This window comes from Plectrocnemia conspersa, unplaced genomic scaffold (genome assembly GCF_051122295.1).
Source record: "Plectrocnemia conspersa isolate PC_06_02 unplaced genomic scaffold, ASM5112229v1 ptg000002l, whole genome shotgun sequence".
NCBI lineage: Eukaryota > Metazoa > Arthropoda > Insecta > Trichoptera > Polycentropodidae > Plectrocnemia > Plectrocnemia conspersa.
Window position 1 is genome coordinate 25,712,336 of NW_028277166.1, and position 26,181 is coordinate 25,738,516.

Consider the following 26,181-nt stretch of genomic DNA (forward strand, 5'->3'; position numbering starts at 1 on the left):
CTCACAGACTGATGTCATAGTAACAGACTGGAAAAATATACAAAAACAATGGAGAAAACCGCGAAATAATAGCAGATAGATAAAAAACTTTACTTCCTTTCATATACTGATAAAAAAAAAATTACAATGTATATAAATATTTTAAGTATTTTCATATACTGATTAGATAGGAGATAACAACTATTTGTAAATAAAATGTTTTACTTTGCACTAGTAAACATTTATTTTCGAATGCAATATCGAGCTTGGAAACTAAATTAATAATCTTCAGAGAGCAATCACATGATGCTTATAAGTTATAATCTAATCTTTGAAATTTAGATAAAATATTTCATTATTAAAATATCTATATTTTGTTTCTCTGCATCATTCTTCTCATATCACACGAAGAATATAACGCCCTACAGTCAGCACTTGCCAATCCTAAAGCGCTAGCTTTCAAAGACTCCAGGATCATCGTTGTTTGTGATACATTTTGTACAAGCCTTCCAGACAACCAACTCATTCCCAATCTATAATAAAAAAAAAATTAGTGAATCATAAAAAAATATATTATGCATATTTAAAGTAAGTTAAACATACCCCCAAATTGGTACTATTATTTTTTGATTAAAATCCAACGTCCTTGAATACTTATTGTTTTCGCACAAAACTTTCCTCAAACAAGCTCCATTATCTAATTCTGCTGCTACTCCTACTTCTATAGATTGCAAAACTCTTTTCGATAGTTCATTTATCGTCGAGTGTTGATTTAAAGTGTCTCGTTTAAATCGTATGCCTTCAATGTCAGGATTTTGCGTTCCATCTATTTGCATCACATTTGGTGATTTATTCTAAAATATTAAAATAATTCAAACTTGTGTTACATAATTAATTTGTTGTGTTATACTACCATTGAAATACACATGATGACTTGAAGAATAAATATGCCAAACGATAAGAAAGCCAAAGCTGTGAGAGCGACTTCAAAGACGTCTGGTAAAGAAATCCCATGTTTTTCTTCATCTCCTCCATGGAAATGTACGTGATGAGGCAAATAATCAAAACCGCCTTCTAATCCAAAAAATACCTATAGATCATGCACTAATATATGATAAATAAAAACATTAAATCACCATGCTTTTCTGATTCGTCTAAAGCGTTGTTATTGTTGATCGGTTGGTTATATGCAGTGTATGGATTGTGAAAATCTACAGTTATACAAATAATAAATTATGACAATTAAGATGTATATAAATAATGCTCAAATTGACTACCAGCTGGACCAGGACCAGGCATTGCATATCCTGTAATCTCACCGCCTTCGTATTCTTCTTCAGGCTCGTCCATACGAGAGATAGAGTTACCTTTATCGTAATGTCTGTGTATGTCGTCTAAAGTTGTAGTTCTAAAAGTGTTATCATAATTTTAAAAAGTATAAGGACGTTTAAAATCAACGCGTACTTACTTAGACAACCAATCTCTATAATTTGAAGATCCTGGATCTGCCAAAAGATTTTCTTTAGTATCAGAAAAATCTGCTCTAGACTTTCTTTTGGAAGCAGACGGATGATTTTCTTTCAGCGAAAATGGTCTTCCAACTCTATCAGTAATCATTGGTCTTCGAAATTGTGTCAAGATATCATTAGCAATAAAATTTCTGCACAGGTATTCGTTTAATTTTTTCCTTTAAAAATATATTAATAAAATTGTATGTAATCAATTATTTAATACGTGTTCTATATAGCATACCTGTGGAATATCATTGCGTCGTACGCCTCGTTCCATGTTCCATCAAAACTCAAGTTCCTTGTATTAGATTTTGTAATATTGATTAAATCCTGAGATCCTTCCAGCATTAGAAAAGAAGGCATCAGATTTGGACGCAAAATATCGTTGACGTCCAGGAAACCTTCCATATTGGATAAAGCAGGTATTAATAGTTGATTTAGGGTTAAGAGCGTTAAAACTATAATCATGTATTCTGCCATTTTGTGTTAAATCACAATACGTGTGTTCTTTTTGAAAGCAAGATTGAGACTGAAGATGAACTGTTTCACGGGTAATTAATATTGTTGTGATTATCTAACCTTTGGCATGGAACGATGATTCAAATAATTTCTTCTACAGTTAAATTTCACAGTTCGGAGCACAATGATGTATAATCTGTGTTACAATGATTTAGATAAAGTCATTCGTCAAGTGAAACATAGATTACATTACGAAGGTTTTGATTTTGATTAAAAATACACTATTATTTTTTTGTCATTATTATGCATTAAAGTTTATAATATACTAAATATTTTAAGTCTATAAATTTTTTTAACATTTACCGGATTTTTTTTTCTTATTGAATCCACTGCGGTCTAATTTATTTAATCACAAAAATTAGGCTTCTCACCTTTTATTTATATATTATTTATTTAGAGTATACCCTGTACTCGTTGCAGATGTTGGGACCACTACCTGAAAAAAAAACCACTTAAGAGTGCAATGACAAAAAAACGAATATTTCGCTCTATCATTGTAAATAGTTTTTAGTAATTCACACAACATTAATGGTTCTCAAAATATTTTTAATCGCACGAAATATTTTTTTTTATTACTTTGATATATGAAACACTAAATATATTTATGTATGTATATTACAATTACATGCATATTTATATACTTAATTTTTGGTTATATTTGTAATGGATGGGGATGTGATTGGTAGTTGGCGGTTTCGGATAGCTTGTGAGCTATTGTATTTGTGGTGGATGTATTGTAAGTGAGCTAACCTTCGACCTTGGACTGCTTCTTCGCTCAAAGAACATCTTCGCTGAATGGACACCTTTGACTTTGGATTTGCTTCCTGTACTAGCAATCATCTGCAGGACAATCGCTCAAGGACTAGCACTGACGCCTTCCAGAAGGAGATATTCATAAGGGTCACTTTGCACAGTTTGCTATATATACGTTCTCACTATTCATGTGTAGAGTACGCTCAGGATAAAGATTCCGGTTTGTTATTGTGTGCATGAACTGTGTGGCTCAAAACAATTTCGCTCAGAATATTTAATTTTTTTATTTTAAAATAAAATATATGTTTATTTAACATACATACATCTGAGCTAAGTTGGAAATTTCAACGGACAATTAAAGATATATTATATAATCGAAGAAACCAGACATTGATGTCATTAATTAAATATTTGCGAAATTCAAAATCTTTCACTAGTCAAAAAAATAATGAAGTCTTTAGCTATTCTTCAAAAGCAAAAAGATATAAAGTGGGGAAAGAAATTATTCGCAGATTTAATGGCTCGACAACTATATTAAATCACTAGAATCCATTGAATAAATTAAAAAATTATCATTGGCGCAACGATAAGAATAATAACTTTTTTAAGCCTTACAGGGAATAGTGTAAAAAAACCAACAACGTACGGATTAATGAAAAAATAATTAAAATATTTTAATCCACGGGTAAGAGAACGAATAACTTACAGTGTATATTTGAAGCCTTGATATCAATTAACCCAGATATGCCCAAGAAATTTTGTTCTCTTAAAATCTCATTTATAAATAAAAAACAGTGGCACGAGTTTATTGACCTACCCGTGGGACAGTGGGCATATCTGGGTTTTAAACCAATATCAACACAAAATTATTTAAAATAAACCACTAGCGAAGATCGAACTTCTGTGCCACACTGCACTTTAATGATGAATTCCAGCGTTGACGAATCAGCGACTGTCCTTAAAAGAGAAAGCGAGACAACAAAGTACACGCTACATCGCTTCTCGCTCTCATATACATGTACACGCACACAATAACAAACCGGCATCCTTATCCCGAGCGTACTCTACCTGTATCTTCACGAAGTTTACGACGAAGATGTCTCTTGGCGAGTTGTCACGATCCAATGGGCGCAGCAATCGCAATCCAAATGACAACAGTGCGGTCAGTGTGGTTTTCAAGGCTGGATAAGCAACGGTAAAAACAATACAAATACGCAAACGTGATATGACAAGACAAGGACGAAAGCTAAGGAGGCAACAATTTTTTGGCGGGCGCATAGAAATCGGCCCGTGGACGCCTGACGGTAACCCCTGCCCTAGATGGTATTTCTAAGAGAATTTTAGATTAAAAAAAGCTTTCGAAAGTACATGAAATGAATTCTCCGTTTTTTTGAGTCGCTCGAGGTGGAGACAAAAGCAAAAGAAAGGAAGAAAAGTCAGTGGAAGATCCCAGATGCTCTGATTCGAGCAATTAAATACGCAAATGGATTCAGTGGAATCGAGGAAAAACTGGTGGAGATTTCTGCACGAGGTTAGAACGATCCTCAGCAGTGATGGAGTAAAGGTATTAAAAAAGAAATACTAGATCATCCATGAGCATAATTTATTCATCATAATTATTGTTGGTACATTTTTTGTAATAATATTAATTTAATCATTAACCTTAGTTTTTTTTTGATTTGTGTATTTAATTATGTCTAAGAGGAATAATAATATTAGAATGATGATATTTGGATATGGGTAGTAGTTTTTTGTTACAAATACATTCAATAAATACTCTTTTTTTTAGGTATAGGATTACATTCTCTTTTGCAGAGGCAAAAATTTCAGTTATCATTATTTCTTTTTTTTCCTTTAATATAACTTTAACTTTACAATTATTCATTCTTATAAAAGCGAAGCGGCCCGTAACGATACACTACCGTTAAGATTGTTTAATTTAATAATAATATATATTTTATTTAGAAAAAAACGAATCACGCAAAGTGATCTCACATGATAATGGTACTTAAAAAAGAAAAGACGCTCTGACGGTTTGATATGTGCGAATCAGGGCCGCAACATTTTTGTTTTAATTTTTTATTTAATTAATTTGTTAAATAAAGAATTATTGTACTTGGTGCGAGTAGAAAAGCTACTTTTTAAAAAGTACAACTGCGGGTTAAGTTAGTACGAAGAAAATCACGTTTTTTAAATTAAATTATTTTCATATATATATATATATAGATATTTATATATAGTACGCTTCATAAGTATAGTTTTCGAGTACGCACACATACACACAAACATGTTCGCATTTGGAAAAATAATAGTAAATTAAAACTAATCCACAGAACGACTTGGCGACGGAGGGGTCAAATTTTGCAACATTACAAAACAATGATCGATATTTATATGCATTTAATAAATATATTACATGATAATTATATAGTTTTACAGTAAATAATCAAGAGAATCGAATTGTTTATATATTTATTAATAATTTTACAACATTGTCATTGCCATTCGCACGTCATATGTATTTTATATCAACAAATTTTTGGTACTTATTATAATGCATAATACAACGAAATTTTTATCCATAACAATATAAACGTACAATAATTCTTCATTTTAATATATATGCATGTACGTGATATAATATATTTATACAGAATCGAAGATTTCTGTATAAAATAAAGTAAATAATAAAAAAAATCAATTCTGCATGAATCACAATATACTGGCATCAACACTAACTACAAATAACAAGAATTAATTTATGTAGAAGGTACAATATTATTCAATTCATTAATAACAAAACCTTTTTATTTATGTATTTGTAAGTTTAATTATATATATATTTTATATGGATAAAACAGTAATAAAATATTGTATTGTCAAACATTGATATACTTTTCAGCTGAAGTAAATACAGAGATGTTCAAAAGTTACTTTTTAGATTTATTTTATTATTGATAAAATAAATAAAAAAATGTATCATTTGATACTTTTGTATAACGTGTGAAGCAATGTTTTAAATATATACATATAAATATATGCGTATGTATTTTTGTGTAAATGCCAAACTATTTCGCATAGAAATATCAATTTATACAAAAGGTTTTGTAAATGAACACATTAATAATCCTTACGTTGAATTATCCTGGGTGTATTTATTTATTAATTAATATTGTAATGAATGGCATATTAAAGCATAGTGTATGGAACACTATGATGTATTAAATAATATTAGTTAAAAAAAAAACAATCCAATAACTATTCGTTCCTTCTACATCGGACGTCTTTTGTGTCGTTCTTCAATGTGTTAATAATTAAACAAATAAAACCACAGTCAACTATCTTATTCTGCGTCCCATAATACCGATTACAAAAGATGATATGTCAACTCTTAAAACGTAGCAACATTTCCACTATCGATGATATAACCTTCCACACCGAACAACATTTAACATAACCAAACGATTCTAATTAAAAAACGTATGTACTATATTTCTTAAGATCACAATATTTGGAATATTGACGGTTGAAGAAACGCTACATCGACTCAAATAAGATCATTGATCAGATTATAGTCGAAAGATTTGAGAAGCGTTTAATCTAGCTTCAATATTTCAACTATATTATTTGTAACGGATGCGCTGATTTATGTTTTCTTTCATTTTGCACTAACTAAATTTTATTATTTCAATAATGATATAACAATATACAATTTTAAAACAAATCTCCTTCAATAGCAGTTTATACAGGAATTAATATTTTTTTTATGTATATTTATATATCAATAGAAAGAAATGCGCTTTTAATAATTATGTACATACATATATCAAAGCCAGCTTTCAAAATTGTTTTTAAGCTCTGTTAATCTTAATATTCTTAATAATTGTATATATGCTTACAAGGGCTATCACGTTCATTCATGGACTTATGATAAAATAGAAATTCGTCGTCGATTTCAAAAGGGACAAGGGCTCCAAAATCGCGACTTATGATAGCCCCGTGTAAAATACAAACTTTATATATATATATATATACTTTAATGAAGATCCCTTGTTTTAGATACAGTAATTTAATATTCATTAATTTAAAGATCGCTTTAATGTAAGGTAAAGTATTTTTTAAATATATGTATATATGTATAGCGATCAGTCTGGTGCTTTATAAATGTCTTAATAACATGTATGCGATATTGAGAGCTTTGTTTTTGGTAGATATAGAAAATTATGTGGATTACAAAGAAAGATCGGTACAAAACCTTAATAGAAATTATTCAACAAGACTTAACATTGATTAACGTTTTTTTTTGTGTTTATATGTACATTATATATAATAATATTAATATGTATTCTCAGGCGATTGTTTTTTTTCTTTTAATATGAAAATGAAGCTTTTTATAACATTTTATATATGTATATATGACTATTATTGAAAATTATTGAATTGAAAAGGTCGTAAGTAGCGTCAATATGTATTTATATATATATAACAAGAAGTATTTCGCGATGTTTGAACATTTTCACACAAACACACACATGACCGTCGTAAGTCATAAATTATTATATTTTATATATATAATTATTAAACATTATTTAATGGATATATTTTTTCTTTTTAAATATGTTTAACATCCCTTAACGAGTTATGAATTTCTTAAGGATATTGTGGCGCTTATATATATAATACATATATATATATAATTTATAATATATATGTAAAATGTATTATTTATATATTTTTTAACTTATATACGATAACAAGATAAATGCAAAAATAATTTTTATGATTAACAACTTCTGTCAAAATTGCAAAAATGAATTTTGTTTGATATATAATTGAAAGCGTATATGAAGCTTTTTTAAATACACTTCATATATTATATGAAGGAAACATTTATAAAATATTTTATTTATATACTTTTAAGAAGAAGGAATACCGCCGTATTTTTTTCATGAGTTTGTTTAATATTTATAAATCTAAAATCGTTTATGTTTATCATAGCAACAAGAAAACGAGCATTGCGATACATAGTGGAAGGACCAAACGTTCCTAAGAGAAGGCACCCGAACAGAATTTTTATTTTTACATATAATATTAATTAAGTAATATTCCCAACAGAATGTATGTAATAATTATATCCAATCGTCGAAACATATATACATAAGATGTGTGTGTATATGTGTATGCCTTTAAAAGTAAAACTCAGAGCTTTCAAAGCGCTATCCTTTCGAGTGTTCCCAAACGTGACACGAGCCTAAGTAGTTAATATACATCAGCGGTCGTCGACTATTTTTTACTCAAGCATATTTGACCAGCAAATATTATAATTACAAAATCAATAAAAGTGTGCGTGTACGCGAGAGTAAATTAAATACCAACCGAGAATAATTGAACTTTCAACGTCGCAGCATTGTTAATTTATTTATTCATATATAAGCTAGGACGGTGAGCTTCTGTAGGATCGACGGGTACACTCGCCGGTAGATAAGTGACGATTTTACATACATACATTATACAATAACATATGGATTGTCCGGTGAACAGCAGTGAGAAGTACGGCACGAGTTACTTCTACCATGACACACACTCACAACCATCGAAATAACTGGATTTGTAATAATAATAAAAATAATGATACAAATTCGTTCGGATTTTGCTTTTAATCGTTTTAAGGTGACCATGCTTTGATTTTAAAATTTATATCTTGTGCTATTTATTATTAAATATATTATTCAACAATCAAGTAATGAAAATATTTAAAATCAAGTAAATAATTCTATCGTGTAACAAGGAGGAAGAGGGGGGGGGGTTGACAATATAATTTATAAAAATCAATATTTGTTCACTGCGCGGTTTGAATATATTAAAATAAATATAATAATATTTAAAAGGGAATTTTGCAATAGGAAAAAAAATCTATTCTTCAACAATCATGAATTTAAATTATTTAAAATCAACCGACTATGAGTAATTCTGTCGTTAATGAAGAAAAGGATAGTAGAGGGGGTGATCATTTAATTTATTAAAATCAATATTTGTTCACTGCGCGGCTTGAGTATACTAAAAACGTTTATATTAATATTTAAAAGGGAGGTTTTCAATATAAAAAACAAATATTTTCATATTCTTCAAGAGTCAAATGAATGAGAAATTATATCATGTATAAAGAAGAGAGTGTAGAGAAAGAAATTAAGGGGGGGGGGAGTGATAAATTAATTTAAAAATCAATATTTGTTCATTGCGCAGCTTAAATATGATAAAAATGAATATAATAATATTTATTAGGGATTTTTTTAATAATCAAGAAATGAAATTATTTAAAATCAACCGAATATGAGTAATTCTACCGTATGTGAAAAAGAGAAAAGAGGAGGGGGGGTAGTTAATGATTTTATAAAAATCACTGTTCACTGCGTTTAATATTAAAAACAATGTTTTACTATTTAAAATATTAATAATGTATATTTGACAAATTTATCTATGCCTGGCTTAAATAAATATGTTTTTTTTATATGTATGTATATATTTCAAAGAAAAGGGAAAAATGTTGAAATGTTAAAATCAACTTTATAGTTGCCGAAGTCTCATTTATCGACTTTGCTATTTTGGCGAAAATTGTTGGATAAACGGTATAATTTAGGATATACATTTTTAATAAGCAGTAATAGTTTTTTTTAATGGGCAATAACATTTTTAATAAAGTGATACCAAAAGGCTCGGCTACTAAAAGGTTAAATGAAGTGGTGAGCCAAGAAGTTACTGGGTGGGTTTTATAGTTATTTTATAAAAAATAACATAACATATTTTTAAGTCAGACTTACAACAACCAAACCCTTTTAAGTAAATAAATTTCATTCGATTAAATTAAAAAAAGTAAATTAGACAATAGTAAAACTGTATAATATACTTTGAACTAATATTGTAGTAATTTAGTAAAACAATAATAGATATTATAAAATATTTTAGTATTGTACACGGTCACCCTAATAATATTTAGTTGAATATTTGTTGGAGGAAGACGTGGAAAGCTTAAGTTCAAAATGCGAACAAATTCATACACACGATTTAAGCATATTACACAACAATTATGAGCGTCGGCTATTTGATCGATACAAAAACAATAACAACAACAAGTCTTATCGCGTTAATTAAACTTAACTTATGCGCATTTAATGCAACAGTAGTATTGTCATTTGGTGAACGCCATGACTGCGTCCGCATCCCACTGCTGTTTGACCACGGGCCATTGCGGCCCTCGAGCCAGAGAGACAGGGCGACAAGACATGCGTCCGAGCTTATTTTCCGCCCAGGCCGAACTTCATAAAGATCAGCTCCTTGCCTTTCGACAAGATATCCCCGCCGGGGGCAGTCATCTCCGTGAACTTTTGCATCAGATTCGGAGCGGCTCCAGCGACCGGCGGCGGTTGCTGGGAAGCCGGAGAAGGCATAGATCCTAAGCCCGAAGGCGGCACCACGGCGGGGATACCTTTCAAAGGCTGCCTCGTGGTCGATGAGAACATGCCTGTTTGTTGATTCTGCTGTTGTTGATTCTGCTGTTGCTGTTGCATGTTGTGCTGCTGCTGCGCCATGCTGTTGCCCTGCTGCTGGTGACCCATCATACCCGGCTGCTGCTGCTGTTGCATACCTTGCATCATACCTTGCTGCTGCATCATGTTGGGTGGCTGTTGTTGTTGTTGCTGTTGCTGTTGTTGCTGTTGTTGTTGCTGTAGCGACGTCTGCTGCGACGTTAGCTGCGTCTGGATGGGCTGGTTCTGCTGCACCGAGGAGTAGAGTCCTCCTGTTATCCCAGTCGCCGACGGAGGGGTGCTTCCGTACATCGGAGACTGCTGTACTCCTCCCGGTCCTACTGTCGAAGCCATTTGCTCATTGCCACCTCTCCCTCGGCCTCTCGCCCTCCCCTGTGCGAATAAACACGCGCCAGCGACAATTTGAATACATCTTGTTCAATCAAACGCGTCTCTAACAGTATTAAATATTGCATTATCGAGAGAGAGATAGAGATAGAGAAAAAAGCAAAAGTAACAATCCTAAAAGCCTAATTTAATTTGTACTTTTATTTTAAGGCGTATGTAGTGAGTCGGCTAACGGAATTGTCTATTGTAATAAAGAGCGCTGCACATTGACAATGTACCTATAAATTAAATTCCGTCGACCGCCTGAATTTTTATTAGACATACATATTTATTTCACTTTTGATTTTATATGAATTCAGACAGTCTAATTTTAATTGCTACTAAGTTGCCGATTGCATTTAATGCTGTTGTGTGTGCGCTTTTCTATAAATAGACGTCGGACTTCCTTCAATAACATTCGTCTGATTGTATCTTATAAAAACTAATCCATAAATTTGTGCGTATTATTGTATTATAAACTATTAAACAGATTGAATTAATTCTGACTGGAGTCAGAGACACTACATTTATGTGTCAAAAATCAGAAGTATGTTTAATTATAGATCAGTTTTAGAGCAAAAACCGAGTTATTAACATTTAAAATATCAGTAAAACGTTTATTAAAATAAAAAAAAAACAATAAGATCCATGTATAACGCATCACGAGTAATATGTTTTTTTAATAGTGATGTCAACATATGTATATGTTGTAATTTGATTATAAATTAATCTAGATTTTCTTAAAATCTTCCATTGTATTATATATGCATAAACCCAATACGTTACTGAAAGTCTAACAATCGCTGTAAGAATAAATTTAAGCTGTTGTGTATTAAAATGTACAATCAATAAATGTAATTTCGCAGCAAATGCAGTTTTTTTAAGTCAGCTGTCGTGACCCGAACCCATGTGCTCTGGGTTAAAACTTTTTAGAAATACTGAAATATTATTTTTATTTAGATATAATAAAAAAAACTGATTTTCTTAAAGGTAAATCTTTCATTGTAAAATGATTGGCGTTAGCCCAATGTGTTACAACGGGATAAACACAATAAATGCTTGCAAGTAAGTAGATAAACATTGCACTAAAATTAACATAAATGTATGTAAGACTCGAAGGTATTTCGAGCGATGAATGAAACGGGAATAACGACAGAGCGGCTGCTTGTGTTGATATCTGACAATATTTCAAGCCCAAATTTAAAACACCTTGATAATGACCAATGATAGATTAAAGTACAGATCATATAAATACTGGCTAATTTTTTATAAATACCGCCAACTGAACTGTAAATAATTATTATATCCATCTGTCAAAATAATTCTTACATTTTTAAAAATAATTTAATTTAAATTCCAACCCATGTAATATAAATTCTGACCTTAAAAATACGAGATAAATATTTATAAAACATGTTTTTATTTATCTACATTTAGCTCTTGTTTATTAGAATTTTGAACAACATTTATCTTAAATATCATTAAAATTCCAAAGAACATTAATTATAATTGTCACTAATTCCAATATTACTGACACTATAGTCATCGTCTTACGCTACTGATTTATAAAATACATCTGGAAGTTTGATCTTAGAAAGTAACAGTATTTTGCAGCGTAAAAAATCCCAGAACTTAATTTTGTGCAAAATTTGCTCTTTGAAGCCATGATTTGCAAATTAATGAAATGTTTTCAATAGAAAGAAAAATAGGTCTTATTCTAACCAAAAATAAATTAATATTAAATATAAAAAAATCCTCATTATATGGAATTTTAAAATTATCAAACTCTTTATATATAAACTGCAATTTATATAATAATCAATTGAAACTATATTTATAATTGTCACTAATTATGATCTCATAGACACGATAGTCATCGATCTATAAAATACAGCATTTTTCAGCGAACGAAAATCACAGAATTTTATTATTGTCATTTTTATATACCATGTATATTTTCTGAATCAATGATTCGTTGCTTAATATCAATAAAGAGTAATGATCTTTCGAAAATTAATTTCATTATAAACTCCAATTAGTGTCATAGTTGAATTTAAAAACTCAACAAAGAACTGCATAATATGGACTTAAGAGCATCCAAAAAAAGATCAGCAGCAAAAATACATTATCTATTATATATATACAGTTTAGAAAGCATTTATTTAATAAATAATCATAGTAGGAACATTTAATACGACTAACTTTTGTTGCCAATTAACTGCTCACATTGTTGTAATGATACTTTTAAGAGATTTTTATTAAGATTTTCAGACTTTCAGCGTTTATCTGAATTTATCATTAGCCAGATTTACTAGCACATATGTTAAGAATAAAAAATAAAATATGGAAATCAAACATTTGATGCATTAAATCGATCACGCGATTAATGCATCAAAATAATATTTTAAATTACTTCGTGACTTTTGCACTATCCTGAATTATTGATTTTTATCTAAAGAAATTAATCATATTTTTAATGAATTACAATTCAAAATACGCACAAATTTATTGACTTACCTAGTAATTTATTCACATTTTTGTAATTAGTAATTAAGTTTGAATTCAGGCGGATGACGGAATACACTATGCATGGGTGATCCGGCGTTTAGTTATATTGCATCTAATATTGCAGTGATTCCGTCAGCCGACTCACATTTATTATAGCATTCGGCTTAAAAGAAAAATACGTTCCATTGCTGCTTTCGCTAAAATTTCTTTAATTTAAATTATTTTCTGTTAGTTTTATCAAGTCGTTTTCATAATATATATATACGAAATATTATATTATATATTATATTATATGCACACACTAATTGTAGTCAAACATAAAAAATAAAAATCAATCAGTCAAACTTCTATTGTATCATTCAGCGCATATCATTATAATCACTAACAAACATATCCACAAATAAAAAACCATAACATGTTAGAAATTAAAATAAAATTAAAAAAACATGCGACGAACATAAAAATAAATTAAAAATATACAAGTGACATACATAAATATATTTATATATAAGAGAGTGAACATTTAGATGACACAACAATTACTTTATTAGTGATCAATAATAGTTAAAGGGAGCGTCAAGGATTTGTATCATATTATATTATAATAAATATATAAAACAACGAGATGAAACACACATTATCCAAAAATTCTGTCATGAAAATGTATTTTTGTTTTCAATTGATTTGTGAGTATATTTTGCACATTTTCAGTACAGATCAATAAAAAAGAATAAATAAACAATATTCATAAAATAAAGGTTAGTTGCATAGGGTCAACACTAACGAAATAAGAAGTGTATATGGTTTGGAGATGAATGGTGGTTTTGATGTATTTGTCTGAGATGACTTTTTTTCGAGGGACTAAATTAATTAAAATTAAAATAAATCATCGAAAATAAAATTATATACATATGAATATTTTGTTAATTTTAGTTTTGTTTTGAATTTAAAAAAAACAGTATTTTAATATTAATTTATTTGTGTGTGAGAGTGATTCGATCGTATGAGACGCTTCGGGTCTGATGGTTCTCTCGATGGGTGATTCAATTCTAGGGGCCTCTATGGTTTAATTAATTAATTAATTAAATATATGTAACAAATTTGACTAAAAAGAGCGAAAAACCACTAGTTTAACAATAAAAAACAAATTAAATATATAATATAATAAATATATAAAATAGCGATCGATTTTATTAGTTGTGTTTTTTTAATAATCTATTTGCATCGATTTAAGTATATAATAAAATATTGGTCAATTTTTGTCAACAAAAATTATTAGTTTTTTGTAAATTTTTTTGGTTTAGTTCTCAGTTTTTGGCATTTACCTGCAACAGCTGGTCTTGTGTACTGGCGCTTGTGTTGTGGTCTAACTGAGAAGGAGGGAGAGGGCAGGCATCTAGCAACAAACAATACACACGACATTGTACAGTTTACACCACCACGTTGAGAGAGCCACCTAGAGAGAACACCACCCGCAAACAACACACTACTACCACTAGCCGACGCCTCATTTTTATTTATTTTAAACTTTGGGAAGCACTGGATCACAGCATTTAAGGATGACGCGCTTATCGGACTGTCCTGCCATTCTAAATAAATATTACTTAATATAAAGGAGCGTGCTTAGGTTACGGTCTTATTAATCCAACGGTGAAGAGCCTTACTAGTTCAATGATAAAGTGCCAATTAGTTCAGCTAAATAAAATTAATTACATTTTTTATTTTTATTAATTCGGTTCAGATGCGGTAGAAGCGCCGCTTCCTTTGCTTATTAAATTTTACAATAAGAATAATAGTTTGGTAGCTGTTTTAATATTAATTGCAAATTATTCATGGTTGATCAATATATTATAATTGTTCAGCTACATCATTAACTTTTCATTAAAAGACCTTATTTTAATTTATTTATTTATTGTGAATGCGATACAACTATGTAAACACAATCAACAACTACTAAATAAGTAGCGAGACAGTAAACTAAAAGCAAGGTCTGTAAATCAGTGACATATATTTTATGAATTAATAACTATTATATTATAAATATCACTTTGCATTTATTTTAATTATTTATCTGTAAGATAAAAAAAATCTAGGAAATTCTATGCTGTGATGGTTGATCGTAGTTGATTTTTTTCATTTGAAAGCAACTACGCAAAAATCTGTAAAAAAGCAAAATGCTTTTTTATATTGAATAATATGTTGCAACATGAGCGTTATCCCAATGCGTTACAACAGGGTAAACACTAAGTGGCGAGATCAATGATATTATTGTTAAAATATATTATTAATCATTCTAATTCCTATCTCTTAGATATGGTAAAAATTGAAAAACACTACTGTTCTTATGTCATTTGAACCCAGATATTTTTGATAAATAGTTCTGGCTTAAGTCGGTTTTGTTTTTTTTGATTTAATGTGAAAGTTGGACTTTGAGACAATTCCAAATTCTCATTAAGTTGAGGAATCTAAAAATAACTATTTTTAGCTAAAATATTTTTAAGTTTTGTCTGATTGATATTTGATTTTGAATTATTATACAATAAAACACTAAAATTTGCATACAGCGCATGAAGTTAATCGTGAGTGAAATAAGATGTATTTTAAATAATGGTTTTAAACTTAGCTAAGTTAATTAATTAATAATAATTATATATATATATATATATATATATATATATATATATATATATATATATTTATATAATATCAAAGTTGTGAGATAATAAATAGTATGTATATATTTTAAACATTAGAATAAATGTTTGTAAAAGCAATAAAATAATTTAATTTAATATTGATAATTGATAAGTATATAATAATATTTTTTATAATACATAGTCTTTTAAAAATACGACAATATTATTTTCGCGCGTTATAATTGATCGGGTGAATTATGAAGTCTAGTTTCATAAATTTGTATAATTAGATTATTACTTTTTAAATCATATTACTATATTATTAGTAGAAGAAAATAAAATAATTGATACTTCTATCGCTTGTGTGGATTTAATACCACTGATTTTTTTTTTAACTAAAGTTATGAGAATATAAGTAATTTTTTTTCAAAATCTTATTTGTCACATATAATAGTGGTAATAAAAATAGGCTTTCGTTGGATTAATAAGTAATTTATTTAAATTAAATTCCTATGGCTCCCTCGTATTATGTAAATAAAAACTAGTGAAAAATTCGATAGATCGACAACTCAATCAACTCTCTCTCTAGCATGCATTTTCTTTTCACATAACCCTTATTTAAGATGTCGATTATCGCATTTTCACAATCATTTCTGACGTTTGACAAACAGGAACTATCCGCGGAACTTATTTCTAACATTTGTTAATTTATTTTTTTAGGAATCCAGATTTATTTTTGCCGATGTTAATTTTAAACCAACTGCATAATTAATAGCATTAAAGCGTTATTTTTAACCAAATACCAAATATTGCGCTAATTGTGTAAATATAAAGCCTACTTGGGATGTTTAATCATTGATGATAAAGCTTACTCACTTTTCGTGGTCATTAAGTCTTCGTATTTATTTATTTGCTTTTTAATTTATGCTTTTTTAATATAATAATATATATATATATAAATACAACAGAAAATCAGCTACGACTTACAAGAACAGATATTGTAGACGTGTTGTGTTGAAGTGGTGTTCGGTCAGTTTAGATTGTGTACACCGAAATTATTGTTGTGCTTTTGTCAATGCTACTGGACTCTAAAGCACTCTAATCGATTAATTTAATAGTGTATAAAAAGACGGCTATTGGATGTTTCTTGCCAATAAAAGTCCAGTAGCAGAAAGTCAGTGTACAGAAAAGACAATAGATAGAGCGTAGAGCGAGAGAGAGCTAGCATATATATGTATGTATATATGTGCATATATACATATATATGTATGTATTATTGAGCATACCCAAAGTGCAGACACGCAACACTTAAAGCCGTCAGTATATAATATATAATATAAAATATTTGTCATCATAATAACTAAACGTATAACAATATATATTATAATATGTATTAATAAATATATAATAATAATTTAATAAAACGGGAAAGTATATATATAATATATATAATACGGATTGTACTCACGTATCCAGATGTTGAGGTTCATTAGGGGTATCTATTTGAGGGTCGGTCCTATGATCTAGCAAGACAATCAATCAATGACATTTTTTTAAACTCTCCAAAAAATCTAACTACATATTTTTCAGTTAAAGCTAAGGGGTTTTATGATTAAAATAAACAAACAGACCGCATCTGAATACGTGATTTTTTGCTGTGTACACCTACATGTCACACAATTTTTTTATAATATATAAAAATATAATAAAAAAACACAGCAATTACAATCTAACTAATTGGGAGAGAGGTACAATAACGAACGTTTGAGCGTTCGTTTTTGTCGGTTCTCTTAAGGATTTCGTCGAGATATTTGCCAAATGATGACAAATGTTGACAGTCAAAGATAAATTATTTATTTTTGTTGGTATACATTTTGTTTTTGTCGCGTTTTTGTCATGTTTTGTCACTTTTTTGGCTGATCTCGCCGACGGGGTGATGGCTAGCGGTTGTTTTATGGCCAGCTGAGGATCTCGGGGTTTAAATGACAGCGTACCTGCCTTCCTGTGGGCGGCGCGCGTTTGTCCAGGCGCTGCCACGTTGTCTCTGGGCGGGGGCGGAGGCCCTCGCGCCCCCGGGCCGTGTCCGCGACCCATGCCTCGACCCGCGCCCCGGGCGACGCCCCCAGCTCCACCTGCTGTGCCCCAAACCCACGTCAAACACTCCAAACAATATATCTCTAACCGATTTTCATCAATAGTCAAAATGCTTTTTTTTTTAGCCTAACTTCAAACATCAGCTCATACGTCAAACATTCGCCCCAAACAGTGAAATGGTAAATGAGATGACAAAAAGCCGTCAAAAGTTGTCAAAACGACTGATGTATAATTTTGATGCCAGTTTTCATTTCGAAAATAAGTGATTTTCCACTCTTGATGTGTGTTAATTTTTGAATCAAAAAGGTACATTAAAGATACTGCATTTTGTGAATGTGTGCGAACGATCGGATGTTAAAACACTCCTTTTTATACTAAACTAACCAATGCCAATTGTATTTTTTTTAAATGTTGGTGTATTTATTTATCTTGTCTGGAGTGTTTGTTGAAATATATTGAACCCAAAATGTGTGATTTATCAATATTTAAAAAAAATCTGTATTATTAAAAACTTTTATAAACCATATAATTATTTTAAATACACATTTTCAATTCAGAAACTTGTAATTATTGATAATGTGACCAATAGATAAACAAAAACTCGCCCATAGCCACAGAATACATATCAATGAATCGAAATGCCTTCCAAGCCTTCCAAAGATCAGCTGTTATCTATTACTTTAATGGCTAAACATGGGTACACAATGATTTCTTAGTTTTGCCAAATTACTTAGTGCTATTTTTTTTTATAAAATTTGATACACTAAAGATGATTTTGAAAAATGAAAATCTCCTAATTTCGTTTCTACGTTTCAAATTTATGCTAATGTATAATTTAAAAAAATACATGTGTACTTTTTATCTTTAATGTAGATTATATATATATATTGTTAAAATAATACTGATTATATCAGTGGTTTTTAATTTAAACTCTTTTGTACTAGTTAAACCAATTTTGCGTAAAAAAACTTTTAAATGAATGGCGTTTATTAAATCAAAAGATTTTTTACTTTCTTTGATATATTTTTGCAAAAATACGTATTATGTCAGTGTATTATTATATTCAGCTCTACTGTTCCAATTTATTTTGCCACATTTTATTATTATAATTTTAATTATTTATTAATTTATTTAGAATTTTTTTCGATTTTAAAAGGTTATATGAATAAAAATATAGTTGAAGCTAATCATTATGATTTTTATAATAAATATTTACATTATACATAAAAGCTCACACTTAAATTATTATTTATTAGTAAGTAGCTCTTTAATTTACGCATTCGTCAACATTCAAGTATCAATCAAGCCATAAAAAATAAGATAACAGTTAATAAAATATATAAGTTTAAATAATACCTCTTTGAAAGGCAAAGACACATCTAATGGTCTTATATGATTCGTTAGGGTTTTAAATATAAATAATTTTATGTAAGAACTGATTTATATATGGATGACTTAGGGGAGTTTTTTTTTATCTAACGGCACAATTGTAACACAAATGCGTTTGAATTTTTCCATTTTTTATATAAATTATTAGACCTTTTTTAGAAGGCAATAACTATAACGTGTTTTAATTTAAAAAAAATAGGTCTAGCTTAAAAAATCAGTTAAATCAACGCATACGTGTTAACTGTGTAAATTATACTTCACCCAATACGGTGCCTCGCTCCATTTGTACCAACAAACTTTATCAAAAGAGCTTACTAAAGTGAAATAAAAACTTCAAAATACAAACACAAATTAAAAAAAATAAGTAATTCTCAAAAAACTTACTCTCAAATACGAAAAAAAGGTATATAATATAACAACATTCGGATTCAACATTCGTAAACAAATACTACCTCAGTATTGTGAACCAACGATGTATTGGATTGATAATATACTTGGAAAGCTTAAGAAATGTGTGTCTTTTCAAGATTCCTTACCCGTGTCTTGTGTGTGATCTAAAAAAGTTAGATTCGGCATCGAACAATAAGCATGAGTGTCTAACTTCATTGAAAAGATAAGCACTTAATATATGTATATAACATGTAAAAGCATGTTTGGGAAAATAAAAATAATAATAATAAAAATAGGTACTAAACTAAGGGGTCTCAACTACGACAGAGCTGCTTCGTTTTTTTTTGTTCCAAAAAACTCAAAATAAATTAAAATTTCGATCGGAAACCCCCGCTGTAATGTGTTTAAATGTTTTTTGTTAAATAAATGCAGCACCATTTTTTGTATTGTATGAAGAGTGGATTAACACTAATGATAATAGCCTATGGTTATATAGTATATATAGATAAGACCAAGAAGCAAATACGGAAGTAACATTAGTAGTAGTAGTAGTAGTAGTAGTAGTAGAAGAAGTAATAAGTGAAAAGTAATGACCTTGCGCCGTCGATATCTGATTAGGTTGGCCGTATTGGTCTTGGGCTTCGGCCAAAAAGTTACTGGGCACCAGACCTCTGACACCATCGATTTCACCCATGTAGAAACCATCGTCGTCCATTTCGCCGTAGACCAAGATTATCTGGCCGGTCTGGAAGCTCAACTCAACTTGCTGGAAATTGATTAAAAAATCGTTAATGTGATAAAAAAATTTGCTTATTTTTTTAGAAACTTTTACTGGATATTTTTAATTAATGTATTTTTTTAATCAATTAGTGTGAATTTATTTGCTTAAAAAAAGATGACTGTTTATAAAATAAAAAAGGCACTTACTGGTAAATTAGTGTTTTTAATCAGAAAAGCTTAACAAATTTGGTTATTAGGCACATAATGAAAATAATTGTGTAATATTAACTTTAGTGTAAAAAAACAAATTTAAAAACAAAGATACAATATTTTTAGTAAGGCGTAAGATTTTTAATATTAAAATTAACAAGGCAAACATTTAGTTTAATGAACAAATAACTGAATAGTTAATAATAAATAAACAGTTCTCCTTAGTATTCATTAGGTTGTTTTGTAGCAAGTGATTTTTAATTAGTCAGATGCGTAGTAAATAGATATTTATTTTATTTTTTTATCATATTTGCAGTCAGTCTTTTCAACAATACGGCACAGATGTCGAGAAATGTTATTTTGCGATTTGATGAGGGTACTGTTAGTCACAGAACCTTGAGATTATTTTACTGATATTATTATCCTTGAAAGAGAGCCTCATAAAAAATCCATCTGCTGTTTATGAATACATATTAAAAAGCATTGTTAAAGTTAATCTGCAAACAACTATTTCATGACATCTTGATGCAATAAGAAAGGGGAAAAATAAGTAAATGGTTTTTATATGAATTGATAAAAAGCCGAAAACAGTTTGTTATGAAACATAATTTCTCAGAGACATTAAGGAATTATTTTTAAATAGAACATTACCTGCGATAAGAAATGAATTCTCTAAGATTATTTAAGACAATGATTAGAGAGCAAACATGATTTTAATACCAAGTTTGAACCCGAAAATCAGCATAAAATTCAGAATTCTGTGAACATTCATCAGGAGAGACTATTACAGCTGAATCATATTGTAGGTAAATCAAAACCATGCATATAATATTATCCATAAAATGATTATGCGAGACATTATACATATAAAAAAATGTCCACCATATTCTTCTGATCTTTATTAACGGATTTTTACCTTTTTAACCACTTCCCGGTCAGAGTACATTTTTTTTAAATCAACTAAACGACTGGTACGGACCCACCCTTTTTATGCAGCGGTGTAAAAAAATTAAAAATATTCGTACAAATTAAATTTTTAGCAAAACATGGGTATAAATTAAAAAAAAATTAGGTACGAATGTCAAGGACCATATTTAAACTCAATTTTAATTTACAAAACAGATAAGAGTAAGGAAAACATTACTAATATGGTACTTGTTTTTTTACTGTAAAAAATAGTGTTAAAAAATAATTTTTGAACTTAAATACAATATTTAAATGAAAATCTCAGAGTAAAATAATAATAATTTTAATATATAATGTATAGCTAACCTCAGCATCCACGTTTGGGCTCAACTCTTGAGGGTCGTAGTCGTACAGGGCGATCATGCGTTTGACCTGAGAACTAGGGGGCGGAGCACCCTCAGGCCATCGGTCTCCGCGCCCCCGGCCCCCCGGACCTCCAGCGTCGCCCTCCACCTCCACGACCATGTTGTGGGGCACATAACCCCTTCGCCCCCGACATTCTCCCCAATAGAACCCATCGGCGTCCTTATCACCCAACACCTGAAATTGTTTTGAAAAAGTATTATAACCCGAACAATAAAATGGGACTTTGCTTAAAAACCGTTTTCGATAGTTTATGGGTCAACATGATCATCCGAGTGTGACTCGATAAGATGCGAATTCGGAAACGTCCAAAAGAGCAATTCGTTATCTCGGTTTTTGGGGTCGAAATGGCTCTTTTTGTGTGCGCGAGTAATCGAATGGGGTAACTTTTGAACTTAAATGCGAAATTGTCAGTTAAATTATGTCATGTCTATATTTACTTGACTGGATTATAGCTGAATTAAAATTATCAAAGGAGACCAGATTTAATAACCTAATAATATTGTTAATCATAAGAAGCTTATAAATCTTTTGTGACTTAAGAATAACATCTTATAGTTGAAAGTCTGCACCTTATAAATTAATTAATAAAGATTTTTAGCTACATATCTGCATTTCGATATTACACTATGTTTTAAAATATGATAGCTATCCTTCTATATGAACTTATAATATTAAGAAGGCTGATCAAAGTATTTTCAAACCGAATTTTGGTCAATAGGAGAGCGCAAAAACAATTATCACTTCTCAGAAGGCAAAAATTCACGTCAAAAGCAATAAAATTGTGTCGGCGCCGTCGCAGTGCGACGGCGACGGCACAATTTTATTGATTTTGACGTGGATTTTTGACTTCTGAGAAGGGATAATTGTTTTTTGCGCTCTCCTATTGGTCAAAATTTGGTTTAGATGTGCTTTATTCGATTCTCACTCGTAATATTGTTATAAATGTCTTAATATAAATGCTTGATAATCGAACGCTTTCACCGCGACATTTATTGCTTTTGACCTAGACTGAAAGTTCACTATATGGCAACACTGAGCAGCAACAAAAACAGATAAATATTACGAGTAGATATTTTTAATAAATTTTTATGCCTAATTAAAATATTTCGCATAAAATATGTAAATGCTAAAATGTCTAAGCTATTTACAAGATTATATTTTTTTCGAAATTTATAATTTTATATTTAATGAAATATATTTATTTTTTATCATATATCATATAAATATATAGTAGTATATATTTTTATTTTAGTCATATGTAATTCAGTCACGTGTTATTTTACATTTTTTATTAGTGAAGAGCGAAATAAAGTGAGTAATAAAATGTGATATGTACATATAGTACATACATACTTATGTATATGGAAAAATCTGTCGACCTTAAAATTAGTTGCTTAGAATTTTACAGAAATAAATATAGCAAATTATTACAATTAATATACCAGCGGATTAAATAACTGTATTACCAATTGAAATATCAGTAGAATTATATTATTATTGAATTACCTATTTCTTATTTTTGATGTAGAGCTAAATCAGTGAATGAAAAAATATATACGAAACAGTTTTTATTACAATTTTTTAGGAACATTTTTAGCAATATCGTAGAAACTAAATTGCTAGAGATATTTATTAAATCATATTTTTTATAAATCTGTGAGATATCGCGTCTATAAAATTCTTTGTATGCTATATGTATCAGAACCAGTTATAACATAAAAAAATATTATAAAATAAGGGTAGTTTTAGGGTCCTGGTGCTTTATTAAGTTAGAATTGTTATTGAAACACATGTCGCAGAGATGCTACGATGATAAATAAATACATAAAAATAAATTTTGACGTGAAAAATAAATACATAATGTGTCTACTAACATTTAAAGAGCATAATATTTATAATCTCGTCACTTTTAACATCAATGATGATTTTTTTATGTGTTCCAAAAGATAATATATTTTTCTGTACGTAAAACTCATGCTATGACTTTTCCCAGTAAAAAAAACAATTTATTTAGTCAGCGATTCTGATGATTATTAATATTCTCAAAGGAGAGAAAAGAAAAAATAAAATTACACAATCGCTGACATAAAGCATTACTAAAAATTAAGCCTATATTTATGAATAAGTCTACTTTTTTTTAAATAAAATTTTCCCGATAAGGAATAAGCTAATTTAGATAGCTATTTTCACATTGTAGTAATTCTCATGCAGAATCTCATTAACTAAGAATCGCTAAAGCAAAGGTCTTGTTACTAGCTTGCCATAAAAACATTATTGCTCTTTGCGAATTAATTGAGACTTCCATGTCTTCAAAATTATCACAACTTTGCATAAGTGTATTTAGCAAACGATTAGAACATACTTAATTACTGATATTATAACTGGCACGCTGATTCTAATTCGTATTACTTATGTAGATACCATGTTAAAAAACACTAGATATTTCTACAAAAAAAAAATGAAAAAAAATTAACTATATATAAAATGTTTGTACCGTTAGTATACATTGGAATTACTATATAATACATACTATACGTTAAGTTGATATTTTTTTATGACACTCACAATTTTTCTTCTTCTTTAAACTGTATTTTTAACTACTTTATTGTATAAGGAACACTTTCTTTTCCTTTTCAAGTAACATTAGAGAGACGTTACATTTTTATTTTTTAAGGTAATACTGCGATTGTGTCAATCAAAAACATTTGCATGTACGAGAAAGATGCTATTAAATTCGAATGACACAAAAATTTTTCATTAGTTATCAAATTACGTACTAAGTGACCTTCGAAGCCTGGTGATGGCAAATTAAAGGTATAATTGACACTGATCCACATCGAAATAGCAGAGAAATTACATTCTAACCAGTCAATTGTGGTGAGGCATTTTTAGTACATGTGAATGATTTGCGGTACGATGTTTGGACGCATTAATTGTCAGCCACAAATCTAATGAATCATAACCTAACACAAGCTAAATAATATAATTGTGATGTTATGAAGCATCCACTATACTCTCCAGACCTTGCTCATTTTGCTAATCATTTATTCACGGTATTACATATTTTAGATAATTAAAAATTGAATTAGAAGTGCAAGTAAAAACTCTTTACCTTTAACTAAAATATTGGATTAAAGTCATAGCAATTTTATTTTAATGGCATATATAAATATATAAAAAATAAAATGATTGTTAAAAAAATCTTCATACCTTTATGGTATCACCCTCACTGAAAGGCAGCTCTTCTTCACAAGCATCAGGGTTCGGACTCATGGTAGATGGATCATAGTCGAAGAGGGCGACGAACCATCTGCTTCTTTTGTGGGGAGGCGGAGCTCCCTGCGGATGCTGTTGTGAACCCGGAGGACCCGTTTGAGGTACCATTGGGCCCATAGGTCCCATCGGTCCCATAGGTCCCATTTGACCCATAGGACCCATAGCGCCGGGAGGTCCAACTCCCTGTCTTCTATTGCCGTATTGACCCGGCTGTGCCCTGTTCTGGCCTCTCTGCAATTGCTGCTGCTGCTGCTGCTGCTGAGGATGCTGCTGGTTCATCTGCTGTTGCTGTTGCTGCTGCTGAGTCATCTGCTGTTGCGGGTGCTGCTACATTTCCAAAGTCGTATTGTTACAATTACGGAGCGGAACGGTTGTACTACTACTATTATTATTATCATTAAATGTATTACATAGAAAAAGGGGAAAAACGAGTCTGTACTATAAATTGTGCCGTAAAGTTTCATTAAATGCGGTAGTCTGGGGCAAAGTTTTCCCGTCATAGCGATTTCGCTGCGAGTGTTCCGCAAACGAATTTTCCTGATAATTTTCCAGAACTGCTGGAACTTTTCCAGAGGACGTTAATTAATATTGCACTACGTGCACTTGTTAACATCGGGCGCTTTGGATTTTTTGCTTTTGAATTTCTTATTCGACATGCAGGCGCTCTCCGAGACCGCTGTATATACACACAAGTACAGAGTGGGTAAAAAGAACAATTAATTAAAAAAATAAAATCTCCTAAATTATTTCTCAAGGGAAAGAAGCAAAATAAATATGCATTATCTACTAAGTAACTTATTATATTATTAAATGTTAGCATATATATGATATAAGCATTGATTTATATAATAAATACACTAAATTATACAATTGCACTTTTTTGTTACAAAGATACGATAACCTGATTTATATGTTAAATTACTCATGGATTGTTTGATGTTGTAATTATTTTTT

At 29.9% G+C, this 26,181-nt stretch overlaps 2 protein-coding genes across 13 annotated transcripts in view; both read right to left on the reverse strand.

Moving 5' to 3' along the window:
- Positions 1-204: 204 nt before the first annotated feature.
- On the reverse strand, positions 205-3,891 carry LOC148238189 (uncharacterized). Of its 6 annotated transcripts, XM_088205994.1 has the most exons (10): positions 3,831-3,891; positions 2,760-2,884; positions 2,381-2,445; positions 1,732-1,891; positions 1,448-1,666; positions 1,257-1,387; positions 1,116-1,190; positions 893-1,053; positions 583-833; positions 205-512 (listed from the first exon to the last, which is right to left on the reverse strand). In XM_088205994.1, the coding sequence occupies exons 4-10, from the start codon at positions 1,851-1,853 to the stop codon at positions 347-349; spliced, it is 1,125 nt and encodes a 374-aa protein (XP_088062120.1). In that variant the 5' UTR covers positions 1,854-1,891; positions 2,381-2,445; positions 2,760-2,884; positions 3,831-3,891; the 3' UTR covers positions 205-346. The 6 variants fall into 6 exon arrangements, with proteins under 6 accessions (XP_088062120.1, XP_088062123.1, XP_088062122.1 ...); XM_088205997.1 differs by lacking the exon at positions 2,381-2,445; XM_088205996.1 differs by lacking the exon at positions 3,831-3,891 and having other exon boundaries at positions 2,414-2,445; positions 2,760-2,899.
- Positions 3,892-9,112: 5,221 nt separating this feature from the next.
- The window catches only part of Rbp (RIMS binding protein), a 71,155-nt gene continuing 54,086 nt past the window's right edge, over positions 9,113-26,181 (reverse strand). For 3 of the 7 annotated variants that reach the window (XM_088181211.1, XM_088181213.1, XM_088181209.1), the window contains 6 exons: positions 25,162-25,554; positions 21,892-22,125; positions 20,284-20,455; positions 17,811-17,951; positions 14,506-14,576; positions 9,113-10,678 (listed from right to left, as the gene is read on the reverse strand). In XM_088181211.1, coding sequence (XP_088037337.1) covers positions 10,055-10,678; positions 14,506-14,576; positions 17,811-17,951; positions 20,284-20,455; positions 21,892-22,125; positions 25,162-25,554 — 1,635 coding nt within the window. In that variant the 3' untranslated portion in view covers positions 9,113-10,054. The remainder of the gene's footprint in view (positions 10,679-14,505; positions 14,577-17,810; positions 17,952-20,283; positions 20,456-21,891; positions 22,126-25,161; positions 25,555-26,181) is intronic. The other 4 variants (XM_088181210.1, XM_088181214.1, XM_088181215.1 and 1 more) reach the window with 4 other exon arrangements.

Coding starts and splice junctions, on each gene's coding strand:
- LOC148238189 (XM_088205991.1), bottom strand. CDS start 1,970: ATGGCAGAATACATGATTATAGTTTTAACGCTCTTAACCCTAAATCAA. Junction 1,388..1,447: donor TATAGAGATTGGTTGTCTAA/GTAAGTACGCGT, acceptor TAACACTTTTAG/AACTACAACTTTAGACGACA. Junction 834..892: donor TCATCATGTGTATTTCAATG/GTAGTATAACAC, acceptor TTAATATTTTAG/AATAAATCACCAAATGTGAT.